This window comes from Nomia melanderi, chromosome 2 (genome assembly GCF_051020985.1).
Source record: "Nomia melanderi isolate GNS246 chromosome 2, iyNomMela1, whole genome shotgun sequence".
NCBI lineage: Eukaryota > Metazoa > Arthropoda > Insecta > Hymenoptera > Halictidae > Nomia > Nomia melanderi.
This window is the reverse complement of record NC_135000.1, coordinates 31,027,022-31,044,160: the sequence shown is the minus strand read 5'-3', so window position 1 is coordinate 31,044,160 and position 17,139 is coordinate 31,027,022. Positions and strand designations below refer to the sequence as shown.

Here is a 17,139-nt window from a genome sequence, read left to right as displayed (position 1 = left end):
ATCCTCCGTTGTAAAAACAGTGTAAAAAACTACTGAACAATCCAAAAGGTAGTGTGATCTAAACTCGAGTCGATTCTACCGAGAACAACTACTGAAGTAGAGCAAATATTACAAGGGACGAAATCCACGGGACGATATGAACACATTAACGAAACGCGCGTCGGAGGTGTCTGAAAAACTCCTGAGGGAAAAACAACTGGTACCCAGAGTGTACGATAGAAGGGTTCGTCCCGAATACTTCCGAACGATCCGCAAACGCAAGCCGAAAATCAAGTAACGTTTCAAGCGTCTCTAAAATCTACCGTCATGCAGTTCAACCAGTGAAACGTTAGAGATATTAAGAAAGTGAGAAGCAAAGTTATCGCAGCGCAACAACAGCACGGTTAATCCCGCAACAGTCCATGAAGGTAGCTAGCCAGCGAGACAGAAAAACGGACGCGCGCTCGAGACGAACAGCGCGCGCGCGTCCGAGATCGTTTCGGGCGCCGTTTCGGAACGGCCAGCGTAAAAAACCAAAAAGTCAAACGCACACGGACATAAAGTTGAAGGGGGGACGATCAAGTTCACGCAAGGGGGTGGGTAAAGAAAAACAAAATACCAACGAACAAACAGAGCAACGAAAACAACAGAACAGCACTGCGGCCGTACACACGCGCACACTCGGAACGCACACACGCGGGCATACACGCAGAATCCGCACGAAGGATCGAGCCCGACCGCCGCGCGGGAGATCGAGCGACCTCGTTTGCGTGACAACGTGACCGCACCTTGATCCCTCGTATCCTTTCAGCCTGATCATCCTCGGCTACCGTCGCTCGGCCCGTCTGCGGACTCGGGCTCCTCCGCTGCGTCGATCCCCTGTCTCTACCTAAATGTTCCTTGGGACAAGGGCTAGGGCAAGGATCGCAGGACACCAGGGATTCATCGACCGGACCGGAAACCGTGGAGTCTAACCAGCTGGACTCTAAAGGCGAACGATTGGAAGACCGATCGATCGCGACCTCACCGACATTCGACTGTAGCTCTTTAGGAGCTGAAATATCCAAGGATTCGTCAGCTGCGTCGAGGGATTTGGGTTCGCTGGTGACCAGCTCTACCGACGCAGCCTCGATCTTCGGATCGGGCTCCGACAACTGATCCGATCTCTCGTTTTCGCTCGACAAGTACGTACTGTAATCGCTCCAGCAACCTATACCACCTGGCAGATCGGCGATCAGACGCTCCGTCTGGGGCCCGCCCATGAAAAATCGGCTCATGGGACCACCGTTGCCCCCGCGACCGTTCACGCTACCGTCGTGGTCCCGGTCGAAATCGTCTGGCTCGTGGAAATCGCGGTTCCCGTCGTCCGAGGGGTTCTGCATAGCGTAGTTCGCTAGGTTCTCGAATAGGTAGCGTTCAGCTTCGTGGTACGGGTGTTTGTCTGGCCAGAAGCCGCTGTCCAGGGAGAGGAACTTCGATTTGCTGAGCTCCGAGAAGGTCTTTAGGATCAGCGGGGTTTGCGAGGGTTTCTTTTTCTCGGGACTCAGCACTAGGATCTCGTCTGCTATGTAGAATTGGACTTTCGGTTTCGGCGGCTCGATCACTATGTCTACCGTCTCTATTTCGGGCTCCGCGGATATGCATCTTTCGAATTCCTGCTCGGTTTCGAGCTGCGACTCGATCGAGTCTATCACGATCGGAGACGTCTCGATGTCGTCCGTTAATAGGTCTATCGGCTGTTTGATTTCTGTGAGTTCTTCTGGCGTCTCTTGCGCTTTGCTGTCGATAACTGTGGCGATTGGCGCTTCGACTGGTTCGCTTTCGTCGAATTTCGCTGATTCTTTCTTAGGGGTTTCTGCTTTCGTTTCGGTTTGTGTCTCTGTGGGCTTGTCTGCGGATTTTGTTATGGGTTCTGTGGTGCTTGGTGTCATTTCAGATACATCTTGACGTTCTTTCTTTGCTTCTTCTTTATCTTTCACTTCTGTTTTCTTGGACTTCGCGTCTTCTTTCTTAGGGGTTTCTGCTTTCGTTTCGGTTTGTGGTTCTGTGGGCTTGTCTGGGGATTTTGTTGTGGGTTCTGTAGTGGTTGGTGTCATTTCAGATACGTCTTGATGTTCTTTCTTTGCTTCTTCTCTATCTTTCACTTCTGTTTTCTTGGACTTCGCGTCTTCTTTCTTAGGAGTTTCTGCTTTCGTTTCGGTTTGTGTCTCTGTGGGCTTGTCTGGGGATTTAATTGTGGGTTCTGTGATGCTTGGTGTTATTTCAGATACATCTTGACGTTCTTTCTTTGTTTCTTCTTTATTTTTCACTTCTGTTTTCTTGGACTTCGCGTCTTCTTTCTTAGGACTTTCTGCTTTCGTTTCGGTTTGTGTTTCTGTGGGTTTATCTGGGGATTTAGTTGTGGTTGGTTTTCCTTTAGATACATCTTGAGGATCTTTGAATTTTTCTTCATCTTTCACTTCTATTTTCTTGGACTTCGTGTCTTCTTTCACAAGTTCTGCTGTTTTAGGAATCTCTTTGATCATCTTAGCGTCTTGAATTGTTTCTTCTTTCTTTTCTTCGATGACAATACTATCTTTAACCTCGACAGTCGGTTCTCTTCTGTCTGTAGTATCCTTGACTACAATATCAGTGTCTTCATCTTTCTTCTTGGTCTCTGACACTTCCTTCGTCTGTTCTTCGATCTTTCTGTCTCGCGACTCGGCACTCTTTGGTTTCTTCTCAGGAATGGTTGCAGTCTTTGCTTCCTGAATCATTTCCTGTGAGATAGTTTCAGGCATAACAGGAGAAGCAACTGTGCTTGAAACCTTGACTTCTTCTTTACCTTTCGTTGCAGAATCTTCTGCAATGGCGTCTACAGGTTTCGGAGACTCTGGTTCCTCGCGCTTGCCTTTCTTCGCCTGCTTGTTCTTCTTCTTCGACTTCTCTTTCGAAGCAACTACCGAATCCACTTGTGTTGCAGATTGTTCCGTTCTCTCTTCGACTGTTTCTGATTTTTCTATTTTCTCTTCGGTCACTGCCGATGCTTTTGCTTCTTCAGTTGCTTTCGATAATTCCATTGCATCTTTAGTTGGCTTCGACACTTCCACTTTCTCTTCTGTCGGTTCTGGCGTCTTTGTTTCTTTCTTAACTGGTTTAGCTTCTACCGGGATTATATTAAGCGTGGTGTCGGGAACAAGTTTTATTTCTTCACTGGTAGGAGTTGCACTAACTTTTTCGGTTTCTGTCACTTTCTTCATTTCGATTTTCTCTTCTTTAACAGTTTCAGTGTCAGGGATAGTTTTCTTTGATGTTTCTTCTGGTTTCTCTTCCGGCTTCGAAGCTTCTTTACCTACATCTTCATTTTTCATTGCATTCTCGTCAGTAGCAACGGTCTCTTGTACAATGGTTTCCGTTTTCTCTTTCAACTTCTCTTCGCTGACTCCTCGAGACGAAGATTTGTCTTTCCTTTTCTGTTTCTTCTTTTCCTTCTTGGACAGTTTGCCTTTTCCTTCTACCTGAGATTCTTCCTCCTTCTTATCTTCCTTCGGACTTGCCTTATCATCGACAACTTTATCTTCTGCGGGAGTTTGCGGGGATGCAAGCTCTTGAACGCTCGATTCTATTTTCATTTCCTCCTTTTCAGGTTTCATTTCGATTATCGGACTCTCCGTTTTCTCCTTAGCGGTGTCGGCTTTGGATTCAGGGACTTCATCTTTTTCCTTCTTGGTTTCAGGTGCAGCAGGCTCTTTGATCTTTTCCGGTGTCTTATCTGCACTCTTGTTTTTCGATTTTCCTTTACGTTTCTCGGGAGCTTTTGGTTTCTCTGGTTGTGTTTCTGGAGTAGCTTCAAGTTTAATGGTTTCTTTTATTTCTTCCTTTAATTCTTCTTTAACTTTTTCCTTGATTTCTTTGTCTTTGTCGGCTTCTTTGATTTCTTTTTTCGTTTCTTCCTTGACTTTCTCGACTTCTTTCTGGACTTCTTTGACTTCTTTTCCTTCTTTCTGAACTTCCCTGATTTCTTCCTTGACCTCTTTGACTTTTTCTGCTTTTACATCTACCTCTTCCTTGACTTCTTCCTTGACCTCCTTAGCCTTTTCTTTTTTCACGTCTGCCTCTACTTCCTTGATTTCTTCCTTCGCTATTTTAGCCTTCTTCTCATCTTTCGTCTCTTCCTTCGCTCCCTTCACCTTCTTTTCTTTCTTAACCTCTTCCTTAACCTCCTTGGCCTTCTTGATTTCTTGCTTAACATCTTCTTTCGCGTCTTTCTTAACTGCTTCTTTCACTTCTTTGATTTCTTGCCCTACTCCATCCTTCATTTCCTTGGTCTCCTTGACCTCCTTAACTTCTTCCTTGACTTCTTTAACCTCTTTAACATCCTGAATATCCTTAACGTCAGGCTCCTTCACATCCGTTAACAGAATTCCTTCTTTCGCCTCTACTTTCTTCTCATCTACAGATGATTCACCGACATCCTTCTGCTTCATTTTACTTTCCTCCTTAGGCGGCTCCTTGTCGAACTTCCCTTTCTTCGACTTCTTGCCCTTCTTTGCACTCGCAGGTTGCTCCTTTGCCTCCTGCTGTTTTTGTTCTTCAATCTTCTTAGAAACCTCTTCTACCTTATCTTTCTCAATGGTTTCCATCTTCACGGGTGCCTCGATTTCTTGTGGTTTAGCCTTCTCGTCAACCTGATCATCCTTCTTAATTTCCTGAACCTTTCCTTCAACCTGCTGCTTCTCTACAGCCTGATCTTTCTTAATTTCTTCAGCCTTTCCTTCAACCTGCTGCTTCTCTATAGCCTGATCATCTTTCTTAATTTCCTGAACCTTTCCTTCAACTTGCTTCTTCTCCACAGCCTGATCATCTTTCTTAATTTCCTGAACCTTTCCTTCAACTTGCTTCTTCTCCACAGCCTGATCATCTTTCTTAATTTCCTCAGCCTTTCCTTCAACCTGCTGCTTCTTCTCTACAGCCTGATCATCCTTCTTTACTTCCTGAACCTTTGCTTCAATCTGCTGCTTCTCTACAGCCTTAATTTCCTGAACTTTCCCTTCAACCTGCTTCTTCTCTACACTCTGAGAATCCTTCTTAACTTCCTGCGCAACCTCGTTGTCTTTCACCTTCGATTTCCCCTTGCTCTTAGCAACATCTTTCTTCTCCGGCTGTTTCTGAACTTTCTGCTCACCAGCCTGCTCCCCTTTCTCATCCTCCAGCTTGTTCGCATCTTTATCCTCGACGTCAGCTGGTTTCCCCTTATTCTTCTCCTTCTGACCTTTCCCTTTACCCTTTCCTTGATCATCCTTCACCTGACTCGCTTCGTTATCAGTTGCTCTAGTCTTGCTCTTCTTCCTAGACTTATCTCTCTTCGTTTCATCCGGCCTCAAAGAGCCATCTTTCCTCTGATCCACGCCGGCGACTTCAACGTTCACAGGCTTATCAGAAGATTGCCTCGCCTCCTCTCGCCTGGCGCTGCGAGATCGCGACCTGGATCGCCTGGATCTCAACTCCCGCCTGTTCACGAACTCTATGAACCCTTGATCGTCCACTTGAACCACTTCCTCGATGGGCACCGGCTCCGGCGCCTCCTCCACGAAGATTTGAACCGAAGCTGCACGTTGCTCGGAAGATGGCTCTCGTTTAACCTGCTGAACTGCAGGTGCAGCGGCAGTTGGTTCAACGTGTTTGCCAACAATGGCAGCCCACGAACCCTTCGCTCTCTGTGAATCTTCCTCTTCCATGATCAAGTTCGAAGACTTTGTCGCTTGGATCTCTTCCTGTACTTCCCTCTCGACGTCGTCAGCCCACGAAGTGATCGTCTCTTTGACGGCTTCCTTCTCGACTTTAACCGGCTTCATTGAAGTCTCTTCAGGCACAATTTCCTCTTTCGTTTCCTGCACATTTTCTTGGACAACTGGTTTCTCTTCCAATGGCGCTTCCTTATCTTCGAGCAACTGCTCGATGATTTCATCAGATTTCAGAGGGATCGGTCTGATCAGCAGAATGTCCTCCTGCATACCTTGAGGAGGAGTTCTTCGACTCGACGCTGCTACCTGGGCGTACGACTTGTTCCATTCCTTGCTAGCATCGTCCATCTTCGCTTCGTCGAGCTTCTCTGGAAGAATCTTTGCAACTTCCTTCTCGACTGTCACCGGGGAAGATACTTTTAACTCTGCGCTCCTTTCTCGTCTAGCATCCTTCTTCTTCTGATGCTTCGGCTTCTGCTGGGCTGCAGGAGGCTCTTCCGCTACGTTCTCCACTGCTTGCTCCACTTTGTCAACCTTTGGAGTTTCGACTACTGTCTCTTGCACGTTAGCAACTTTAGTCTGTAGATTATCTAAGGAAACAATGGTCGTCTCTGTTGATCCTTTCATGCTGACGATGGACGCCCAAGATTTTGTTGATGGTACTGGCTGAAGGATGTCTTCCTTCGGAGTCTGAGCTGCCAGTTGCGCTTCTTCCTTCGCAGGAGTCTCGACTGGAGGTTCTTTAACTTCCAACTTGGAAATCTGTTCGTCAGGGCTGGCAGCTTGAGTGTCTTTCTTCGACTTTCCGTCGCGTTTCTTCTTCGCTTCGGGAGAACCGATCTCCTTCTCTTGCTTCTTCGGCTCTTTCTCAGCCGCAGGCTTCGCTTTGCTCTCAGGCTTCTCTTTCGGTTGCTTCTGCTTCCCAGATTTCGCCTGCACTTTTGCGTCGTCCTTCGGTTTCGACTTCTCGGGTTTAGCCTTGTCCTCCTTTGGAGACTCGGGTTCGCTTTCTCCTCCAGACCTAGTTGCTTTCTCTTGCTCCAAGATCTTGCCATTCACCAGCTTCTCGGTTATTTGTGCTTCAACGACAGCGGAATCTAGCAAAGGAGGTTTCGTGGAATCTCCTGCCTTCGGTTTTTCTTCCACAGGGACTTGGATATTAGCTTCCTCGATCTGAGAATCTTGTTTCTTCTCACGAACTGTTTCATCAGCAGGTTTCTCCTCGGCGACTGTCTGTTCTTTTCCGACTGATTCTACTTGTGTCGTTTGAGCGGTATCTTCCTTCTGCTGCACTGCGGCTAGCTCTGAGATTGAAATTTTCGTAACGTTATCTTCTTTGCTATTCTCTTTATTGAGTGGTACTTTGTCTGCTTTCGTCACACTTTCTTCCTTCTTAATGGGCTCGGGTGGTTCTCCTGTGTCAGATTTGACTTTTGATTCCTCGGTTTGCTTCTGTTTTCCCTTCTTTTTGTCTTTACTTCCCTTAGGCTTCTCTTCGAGCTCCTTCTCTTCTTTTTGCGGAACTCCTGGCTGTTTCTCGTCTTCCAACTTAACTTCTGATTTAACGTCAGTCGTCTTCTCTTGAGCTTTAGACTGTTTCTTCGCTTGCTTCTCTTGTGGTTCAGGTAGCTTCTTCTCTTGCTTCTCTTTTACATCGGGCTGTTTCTTCTCCTGTTTTTCCTGCGGTTTCGGTTGCTTCTCTTCCTTTTTCTTTGCGATTTCAGCCTGTTTTTGATCTTGTTTCTCTTGGATTTCGGGCTGTGGCTTTTCTTGCTTCTCTTCTACTTCGAGTTGTTTCTCTTCCGGTTTCTGTGGAGTCTCAGGTTGTTCTTGTTCTAGTTTCCCTTGGATTTTGGGCTGCTTTTTCTCTTGTTCGTCTTGTACTTCAAGTAGTTTCTCTTCTGGTTTCTCCAAAGCGACAGGCAGTTTCTCTTGGACTTCGGGTTGCTTCTCTTCAAGTTCAAGCTGCTTCTCTTTCTGTATCTCTTCAGTTTCAGGCTGTTTCTTTTGTTCTTCGACTTCTACTTTCTTTTGTTTTGCTTCAGATTTCGACTTCTGTTTGTCTGGTTTCTCCTTGGGTTCAGGTTGCTTCTTTTCTTGCTTCTCTTGTTTAGGTTGCTTTTCTTCTTTTTTCTTTATAATTTCTGGCTGTTTCTTCTCTTGGACTTCAGGCTGCTTTTGTTCTGGTTGTTCTTCTACCTCGAGTTGCTTCACCACTGTTTTTTGTGTGAGTTCAAGCTGTTTCTCTTCTAGGTTCTTTTGAGTTCCAGGTTGTTTCTGTCCCTGTTTCTTTTGTGACTCAGGTTGTTTCTTCTCCTGTTTCATTTGTGATTCAGGTTGTTTTTCTTCCTGCTTCTCTTGAATTTCAGGTGTTTTCTCTTCCTGTTTCATTTGTGATTCAGGTTGCTTTTCTTCCTGTTTCTCTTGAATTTCAGGTTGTTTCTCTTCCAGTTTCTTTTGTGATTCAGGTTGTTTCTTCTGTAATTCAGGTTGTTTCTCCTCCTGTTTCATTTGTGATTCAGGTTGTTTTTCTTCCTGCTTCTCTTGAATTACAGGTGGTTTCTCTTCCTGTTTCTCTTGAATTTCAGGTTGTTTCTCTTCCAGTTTCTTTTGTGATTCTGGTTGTTTCTTCTCTTGTTTCTTTTGCGATTCAGGTTGTTTCTTCTCCTGTTTCTTTTGTGATTCAGTTGGTTTCTCTTCCTGTTTCATTTGTGATTCAGTTGGTTTCTCTTCCTGTTTCATTTGTGATTCAGGTTGCTTTTCTTTCTGTTTCTCTTGAATTTCAGGCTGTTTCTCTTCTTGTTTCTTTTGTGATTCAGGTTGTTTCTGGTCCTGCTTCTTTCGTGATTCAGATTGTTTCTTCTCCTGTTTCTTCTGTGATTCAGGTTGTTTCTTCTCCTGTTTCTTCTGCAATTCAGGTTGTTTCTCTTCCTGTTTCATTTGTGATTCAGGTTTTTTCTCCATTTCTTTCTCCTGCGATTCAGGTTGTTTCTCTTCCTGTTTCTTTTGTGGCTCAGGTTGTCCCTCCTCTTGTTTTTCTTGAGTTACACTCTCAATTTTCTCCTGTTTAGTGTCAGGTCCAGATTGCTGCGATTCTGATTTCTCCTTCTGTTCAGGTTGTTTCTTCTTTTGCTTCTCTTTCGTTTGACTTCGTTTGTCGTCTGGTTTCTTTAGTGTTTCAGGCTCCTTCTCTTGAATCTCAGGCTGTTTCTTTTCGCCTCCTTCTTTCGATTCAGGTTCTTGCTTCTGTTCTTTCTCTTGTATTTCAGCATCCATCAGTGTTTGTTTCATTTCAGGTTCAGGTTGCTGTGCCTCTACCTTTTCTTTATCGTTCGGTTGTTTCTTTTCTTGTTCATCTTGTACGATAGGTTGTTTCTTGTCTTGTTTGTCCTGTACTGCTGCTTGTTTCTTCTCCTTTTTCTTTGAAGTTTCAGGCTGCTTCTTTTCTTGTTTCTTTTTAACATCGGGCTGCTGTTTCTCTTGCTTTTCTTGTATTTCAGGTTTCTGAATTTCAGGTTGCTCTGTCTCTATTTTCTTCTGAACTTCAGGCTTTTCTTCCACTTTCTTCGGAACTTCAGGCTTCTCTTCTGCTTTCTTCTGAAGTTCAGGCTTTTGTTCTTCTACTTTAGTCAGAATTTCAGGCTTCTCTTCCACTTTCTTCTGAATTTCAGGCTTCTCTTCTGCTTTCTTCTGAAGTTCAGGCTTTTGTTCTTCTACTTTAGTCAGAATTTCAGACTTCTCTTCCACTTTCTTCTGAATTTCAGGCTTCTCTTCTGGTTTCTTCTGAAGTTCAGGCTTTTGCTCTTCTACTTTAGTCTGAACTTCAGGCTTCTCTTCCGCTTTCTTTTGAATTTCAGGCTTCCCTTCCACTTTCTTCTGACCTTCAGGCTTCTCTTCCTCCAATTTCTTCTGTGCATCAGGTTGACTCTTTTCTTGTACAACCTTCTCCACAATAATCTCAGACCATGTGTCAACCGTCTGATCCTCAACCTTCTGCTCTTTCTTTGTTTCCACAGCTAACACTTCCAATACAGCGGTTTCCTGCTTCTCTTGCGCAGCTTGTTGTTTCTTCTTCTCCTTCTTACCTCTCGATTTTTCAGGCATTTTCTCCTGCTTCTCTTTCGCGGCATCTTTATTTAGAATCGCCTCAGTTGTCTCGATACTCTTACATTCAGCCTGTTTCTCTTCATCTTTGATTTCCTGTGAGTCAACAACTGTATCTTTCACCTTTTCTGCTTCAATCTTCTGCGCCATTTCTTTCAAAATCTTCTCTTCCACTTTTTCTCCTGCAAGAGACTTTTCAGGTACATCTTTAATCTCCGATCTCTGAATTTCCTCAGCTACCTTCACGTCTTGACTCTTATCAATCTCTGCTTTCACAGACTGCTTCTCATCTGCTCGAGGCTCCACAAGTTTCTTCTCGACTTCTTCAATATTCACAGATTCACTCTCTTCGGAAGACGCTGTAATCTTATCCGCATCTAATTTAGACTGTACCCATTGAGATTCCAACTGCGAGAACGTAGCCAGAGGATACTTAATAGACTCTGTAACGAGTGCCAGCTTCCTCAGCTCTGCTTCGGATTGCTCCACAGTTTCTTCTCTGTTCTTCTCTTGGTCAGGTTTCTTCATGACCGCCTCTTGAACGATCCTCTCGATGCTCTTCGATCTTTGCGGCTCAGGAGCAGGCACATTTTCCTGCAGCAGCTCGACCACTTTGAAGCGCTGGTAAAAGTCGGTTTCCGCTTCGGCGTAAGAGTGGTAATTCCACCAATACGACTTGTTCATTTCGTTGTAATAATTCTTCAGATTAGTCTCCTCCTCGTCTTCGGGTTTCTTCTCTTCGACCAGAGTCACTTTCTTTCCGACTTTATCTTCTTTCTTCTCTTTAACAGACGTCCTATCAACGATCTCTTCCACTTTCGTTTCATCCGACTTGGATTCATCGAATGTCAAGATAGATTTCGATCGAGTTTCAGGAACTTTCTCGTCCACATTTACCTTCTCCTCGACGTTGCACTCTTTCTTCTCTTCTTTAACCGACCCCTTAACGGAAGCTTTACCAACAATCTCCCCCACGTTCACCGTCTTAGCCGATTCATCGAGCACCACAGAACCTATCGACTGACTCTGAGTTTCAGGAGCTGATCCTTCACCCAAAGCGACAGTCTTCTCTCCTGCAACTTCCTTACCAACTAAATGCTTATCAACGATTCCTTCAGTTCCTTTGAACTTCGAATCCCCGATCTGCCCGTCAACTTTCAGTCCACTCTCAACACCGGGTGGCTTCACTTCGACCACAGTTATCCTGCTCTCGTCCTTAAACAACTCAATCTGCTCCTCTTCCCTCACACCAGAAATCTCATCGACAATCTCCTCCGAACTCTTACCTGAATCCAACTGCCGAACCTCCTCAGACCGAACCTGTGCCTTCGTCACGTCAACACCGCTAGGAGCAGACTTCCTACCATCCTCTTTCGACGGTTCCCTACCTTGCTTAACGTTAGCCTCGTTGAATTTCCCCTGCAAACCCTTCGGCTCCCTCTCGTCGTCTAAGAATTTAGGCGACAGAGGCGTGCCAGACCGACCCCTTCTCCTATCCTGAACGCTACCGAAGAGAACCGGCTGGCCGTCGCCGGCCAGGCTGTCGATGTAAGACGCGTAATCGGTGGTCGAGCTAACGGCGTCCGCTGACGGTTTCTCTAACGACGCTACCGCGGCGATCGCGACGGCTGAGTCATCCGATACCCTAGCATATCTGGTGGTTAGGCTAGCCTCTACTGTTTCGGGACGCAGGGTGATTAGTTCGGTGGGTTTGGAGCCTACGATCTTGGGTAAAGGGATGCTCTCTAAGATCTCTACGGATTTCACGGATTTCACGTTGGGCGGTTTCATTTCGACCGAGCCGGGGATGCTGGTGGTCGTTGTCACGGTGGTCACCATCTTCTCGATGATCAGCGCCTTTCCGCTGGCCGATGGATCCGCGGGCGGCGAGTCCGAAACGCTCTCGACGATTTCTTCTTTCTTGCCGGCCTCAGCTTTCTTCGGCTCCGATTCCGATTTGTCGGGCTTCACGATCATTTGCTTCGACTTCTTCTTTGGAGAGTCTCTCTTCGACTCGGCGGCTGGAGCTTTGTCTTTTGAGGCTGATGGTTCTTTCGCTGGTTCTTGTGAAGCTGATGATTCTTTTGTTGGAGCTTTGTCTTTTGAGACTGATGGTTCTTTCGCTGGTTCTTTTACTGGTTCTTTTGAGGCTGATGGTTCTTTTGCTGGAGCTTTGTCTTTGGAGACTGATGGTTCTTTTGCTGGTTCTTTCGCTGGAGCTTTTGCTGGTTCTTTTGAGACTAATGGTTCTTTCGCTGGTTCTTTTGAGGCTGATGGTTCTTTTGCTGGTTCTTTCGCTGGTGCTTTTGCTGGTTCTTTTAATGGTTCTTTTGGTCGTTCTATTGAGACTGATAGTTCTTTGGCTGGTTCTTTTGAGACCGGTGGTTCTTTTGCCGGTTCTTTCGAGACTGGTGGCTCTTGCGGTAACTCCTGTGGTTCTTCTAATGGTTCTTTCGATGTTTCTGTTGGTGGTTCTACGGGAGACACAGGAGCGTCTTTTCTACTAACTTCAGGCGACTTTTCAACTTTCTTGGACTCTAAGTCGCTTACGCTTGATTGCGATTCATCAGGCTTAGCAGTGGGTTTGGACTTCTTCGGAGACTCTTTTTTGAGATCGAGGGATACTATTTTGGTCGGAGATGACGGTGAAATTTGGAAAGATGCTGGCTCTTTCTTATCATCATCAATAGTAGCTTTTTCTTGTTTTACTTCTAGTAGTTCTTCCTTCTTGGATTCGACTTTAGGAACTTCGGTTATCGCAATGTTTTCACTTGATAATACTTCGGACACCTTCTCCATAACTTCCGTAACAGTTAATTGCTTTTCAACCGGGGACGCTGGCAAATCATCTTTAACTTCTTGCTTCACTTTCCTCCTCTTGTCTAACTTTAGCGTGCCCGGTTGGCTGGTTTGGAGTTCCCCTTTGGACTCAACGACGTAAGTTGCATCGATCTTTTCGGCCACAACCTTGTCCTTCGATTTGCTCGATTTTTTAGACTTGGTCGCGGAGCTGTCAGTCTTCTGCTTTTGCGTAGTTTCAGCTTTTTCTACGCTCGCCTCTTCCACCGGTGTCTTAGCAGCTTCGGAAGCAACAGGAACTTCTTCTTTTCTTTCTACTAAGTTAATCGGCGCCTCGACTTTCTTCTCTGTACTTGGCGCTGCTTCTGAGCTCGACAAAGTAGCTTCTGCGCCACGTTTATCAGGAATAGTAGCTGTATCTACTGGCTTGTCTACAGGAACAACTTTTTCAGTCGACTTCTCTTTGTCTACTTGTACATCAGGTTTACCTTGTGCAACGTTAATCGCTTCGTTAAGTACTGCTTCAGCTTGAATATCACTTTTAGCGATTCCCTCGGAAACTGTCACCTGTTCTACTTGACTTACGTTTTCTAGGAGTTTCTCAGAAACAACAGTCTCAGGAATAGATACTTCTTTCTCCTCTTGGTCTTTCAGAGAAACATCCTTGCTCTCACTGGCAATATCCTGTTTCTCTTTAGTAGTTGCTAACTGTGTTACGACTTCCTTTCCTATTCGTTTCTTCTCTTCTATCGCTAAACTCTTCTCCTTCGGCTTATCTTTTTCTATGGTTTCTATGGTAGCTTTCGAGTCCTCTCTCTTCTGAACCTGTGGCTCAGGCTCTAAATTCTCCTTTAATTCTAACTCCACAGGTTTCTCGCTGGATTTTCCTGAGCTCGCCTGCTTCTCAACGACCTTTGCCACTTCCTTCTCAGAAACTTCCTTCGCTTCAACCGGTTCTTTCTTAGATTTCTTTCCTTTACGTTCAGCTTTCTTCATTTCTTGAGGCGGTTCTTTCTTGAATTCTTTCGTGTCTTTCGCATCGTCCGGGTTTTTCTCTTCTTTGTTAGTTACTTCTTCCTTTATCGTGCTGTCTGCTTTCTGTGCATCCGGTTTCGCAGGTTCCTTCAACTCCACTGGCTCAATAATTCCTGCACTTTCAATGGTGGATTCGATCGCTTGATCCAGCTGACTGATAGCTGCCTTCTCTTCTTCTTCGATGTCCTTCGACATTTTCTCTACCTTTATCTCCTCTCTCCTCTGATTTTTACTCTTCTGCTTCTCGTTTCCCTTCGCCGCCTCCTTCGCAGGCTTCTTATCTTTCCGACCTTTCTCCTCTTTCAAGTCGCTTTGCGCTTTCGCCTCTTCCTTGCTCTCAGCTCTACCATCTTTCGCTTCCTCCGATTTCTCATCAACTTTAACAGCTTCCACCAATAATTCTGCCACCCGAGATTGTTCTTCCAGCTTCGCGTCAGCATCCTTCTGACTCGGCTTCGCAGGCAATTGCTTCTTCTTGTCCTTCCCTTTGACATTCTCTCTCGCCGGCTTCGATTTCTCCTGCTCTCTAGACTTATCAGCCTGAGCTCTAGCCTCGGCTTTATCTTTAGACTCGGCCTGCGCTTTGTTCTTCGTTTCCGCAGTATCTTTAGCCGGTTTCTCCTCCTTCGCCGATTTATCTTTAGTCCTCGGGGGCACTGGTTCTTTAGCCTGCACCGTGTCCGTAATTTTAGCCTCTGCTTCTTTACCGTCATCCTCTTTTTTAACTTCTTCCTTCGCGGCATCATCGACAGCGGTCGCTTTCTTCGCTTCGTCCAGCTCGCCTTCATTCTTCTCGTGTCTCGCGGCCTCCGCGAGCGACGTGTCCTTCGTCGCGCTGGCCTCCTTCTTTTTCTTCTGCTTCTTCTTCAGGCCAGATTCCTTCTGAGTCTTCTCTTCTCTCGCCTCCGCCTTCTTCGTCTCGCTGGTAGCATCTATTTTCACTTCGGGCTTCTTCGTCTCCGACTCTGCCTCCGCACTCGCTTCCTTCTCCTTTTCTCTGACATCAGCGTCCTCCTTGCTCTTCTCCGAATCCTTCTCCTTAACTCCTTTCGCCGCTTTCGTCTCCGCGACGACGGTGTCCACCGGTCCGTCTTTCTTCGACTCCACCTTCGGCTTGCCCTGCTTCTTCTTGTCGTTAGCCTTCGCGTTCCTCTTCTCGATTTCTTCCTTAGCCTTGTCCGCCGCAGGCTCCTTAGGCTTGCCCTGCTCCTTCGACTTGTCCTTCTGCCCCTTCTTCTGCTTGTCCATGTCCTCGATCTCCTTGAGAGCCTTCTCGATCTCGTCGTCCATCTTCTCCGCCTTCTTCTTCTTCGCCCTTCGCTTCTTCTCTTGCTGCCCGTCGGCCCTGTCCTGCTGAGCCTCACCTTTGTCCTGCTGATCCGGCTTCCTCTCCTCCTCGGCCGGCTTATCCTCGGCGTCGTCCTTCCTCGCCGGTTGCAGTTCGACCTCCTTGCTCCTCGAAGGACTGACCTCCTCGGGAACGTCTCTGGCGACCAGCTTCTTCCCTCCAGCCTTCGCCTGGCTGCTCTTCTCCCCCTGAGCCCTCTCCTTCGACTGCTCGGGCGCCCTGCGACCTCTCTTCTCCACGGACGGAGTCTCCTGCCGACTCTTCTTCGAGCTCTGCGGGTCCTGCTGGGTCCTCCTCGCTTCCCTCTTCCGCGTGGTATCCCAGGCTACCTCTTCCTTCCTCTCTTGCTTCGCCACGGACGACTCTCTGGTCTGCCTGGCCTCCTTGGGCGGCGTGGACTCGTGTATCGACGACGAGCTCGAGTTCACGGGCGACCTGGATCGCTCCTTCGTCTGCCTCACCGCGAAGCTGGTCATGCTCGAGGTCGGCGCGCTCGGCGCGCTCGGCGCCGCGGGCTGCGCGCGAGGACTGAGTCCCTGCGACAGGATCTGCGCGTACGAGAACGCCTTGCTCTCGGCCTGCGGCTTCGGCTTGGCCGTCGCCTCCGGAGCTTGAGCTACCTCGGTCTGCTGAACCTTGGGCTCCGATTTGGCAGCTTCCACCGGCTCCACCGGTTGAACCGGCGCTTGGACCACGGCCTGGACGTCCGGGGTCACGGGTGTTGGGCTGGGGACGCACTTCTCCTCCGGATTCTGGACCAGCATCGGAGGATTCTTCACGGGGTTCTTGAACCTGGGCTGCCTCTGGTGCTTCTGCAGTTGGTTAGGCTGATAGATCTCGGCGTCGGGGATGTAGGCCGGCTGGGGAACGTACTGTTCGGCGGGGAACGGCATCTGCTGCTCGTAGTGCGGCAGGGCGACCTGCGGAGGCGGCGCGGTCGGCATGTACACGTACGAGCTGACGGGATAGGCGATCTGCGAGCCGATGAAGCCGACCAGCTCGGGCATCGGCGGGTGAATGTAATTGTACACCTCGGGCACTTGCGCCCTGGCCTCGTAGGTCTTCTCGTTGAGCAAGTTGTACTCTTCCAGGGGTTCGTCGGCCCACCTGATCTGGCTGTCAGCGATGTCTTCGGGCTTCATAGCGGGGACTTCAGGCTGGCTCTGGTAGCTCTCCGCCACCGGACTCTGTTGCTCCTCGGTCTGCTCGACCTCTTCCAGCTTAGCTACATTGGAGTCCACCTTCTCCGGCTGGACGTCGACCTGCTCGGTCTTCTGCGTCTCGACGTCTTTCGCCGAGTAAGCGTACTTGTTGGCTTCCACGGATGGACTTCTGGAAGCGCTGGCTCTGCCTCGGAGGATGTCAGCGTAGGACGTGGACCCCGGCATCCAGATAGGACTGGCTGACCTGCCTCTCCTTTCCTCCTTGGGCGCCAAGGTGTTCTTCAGCGACAACGGCTCTCTTCTTCTCTCTGGAATCGCTTCTTTCTCCGGCGTCTCTTTGACGGGTTCTCTGACGGGTTCTCTGACGGGTTCTCTGACGGATTCTCGGACAGTTTCTCTGACGGGCTCCGAGGTTTCCTTTCTGGCTGATCTTCTAGTCTGAGGCCTCTGCTTGGCGTCCGCAGTGTCCATCTTGGACACGTGCTGGCTCCTCGGTCTGGCCTCGGGCTCCCTCTGTTCCATCGGCGGCTCGATCTTCGCCTGCTCCTCCCGAGGAACGTCCGCCTCGGCGGCTCTCGAGCGGTCTTGCGCTCGCTCGGCGATCGGCTTGTGGATGGTCGGCCTGAGCAGCTGCACCGCGAGCGGCGAGGACGGCAGGGCCTCGTCCCGAGGGTTTCTGAACGGGCTAGAACCCCTCGAGCTCGGGCTGGTGCGGCCCGCCGCGATGTCCGCGTACGAGACCTGCCCGATCAGCCGGCACTCGTTGCTCTGGACATAGAACGGGTCCACGGCGTATATCTGATCCAGCAGTGTCTTCACGCGCTGCCTCCAATCGTCCATCCTTTGCTGCAGGCTCTGCTTTATCCGCCACGGAGGAATCGGCCAAGGCACAACAATGGAATACACATATGTACGTCAATTTTCTGGGAGTTTCGTTTTTCAGATTTGTTTGTTTTATTTATTTACTTTATTTACTTTTTTTTTTTGG

At 48.0% G+C, this 17,139-nt stretch overlaps 1 protein-coding gene across 2 annotated transcripts in view; it reads right to left on the bottom strand.

Moving 5' to 3' along the window:
- Msp300 (Muscle-specific protein 300 kDa) overlaps positions 1–17,139 on the bottom strand; it is a 96,853-nt gene that overhangs the window by 4,213 nt on the left and 75,501 nt on the right. For both annotated transcript variants that reach the window (XM_076364804.1, XM_076364805.1), the window contains exon 37: positions 768–17,006. In XM_076364804.1, the coding sequence (XP_076220919.1) occupies positions 768–17,006 (16,239 nt within the window). The remainder of the gene's footprint in view (positions 1–767; positions 17,007–17,139) is intronic.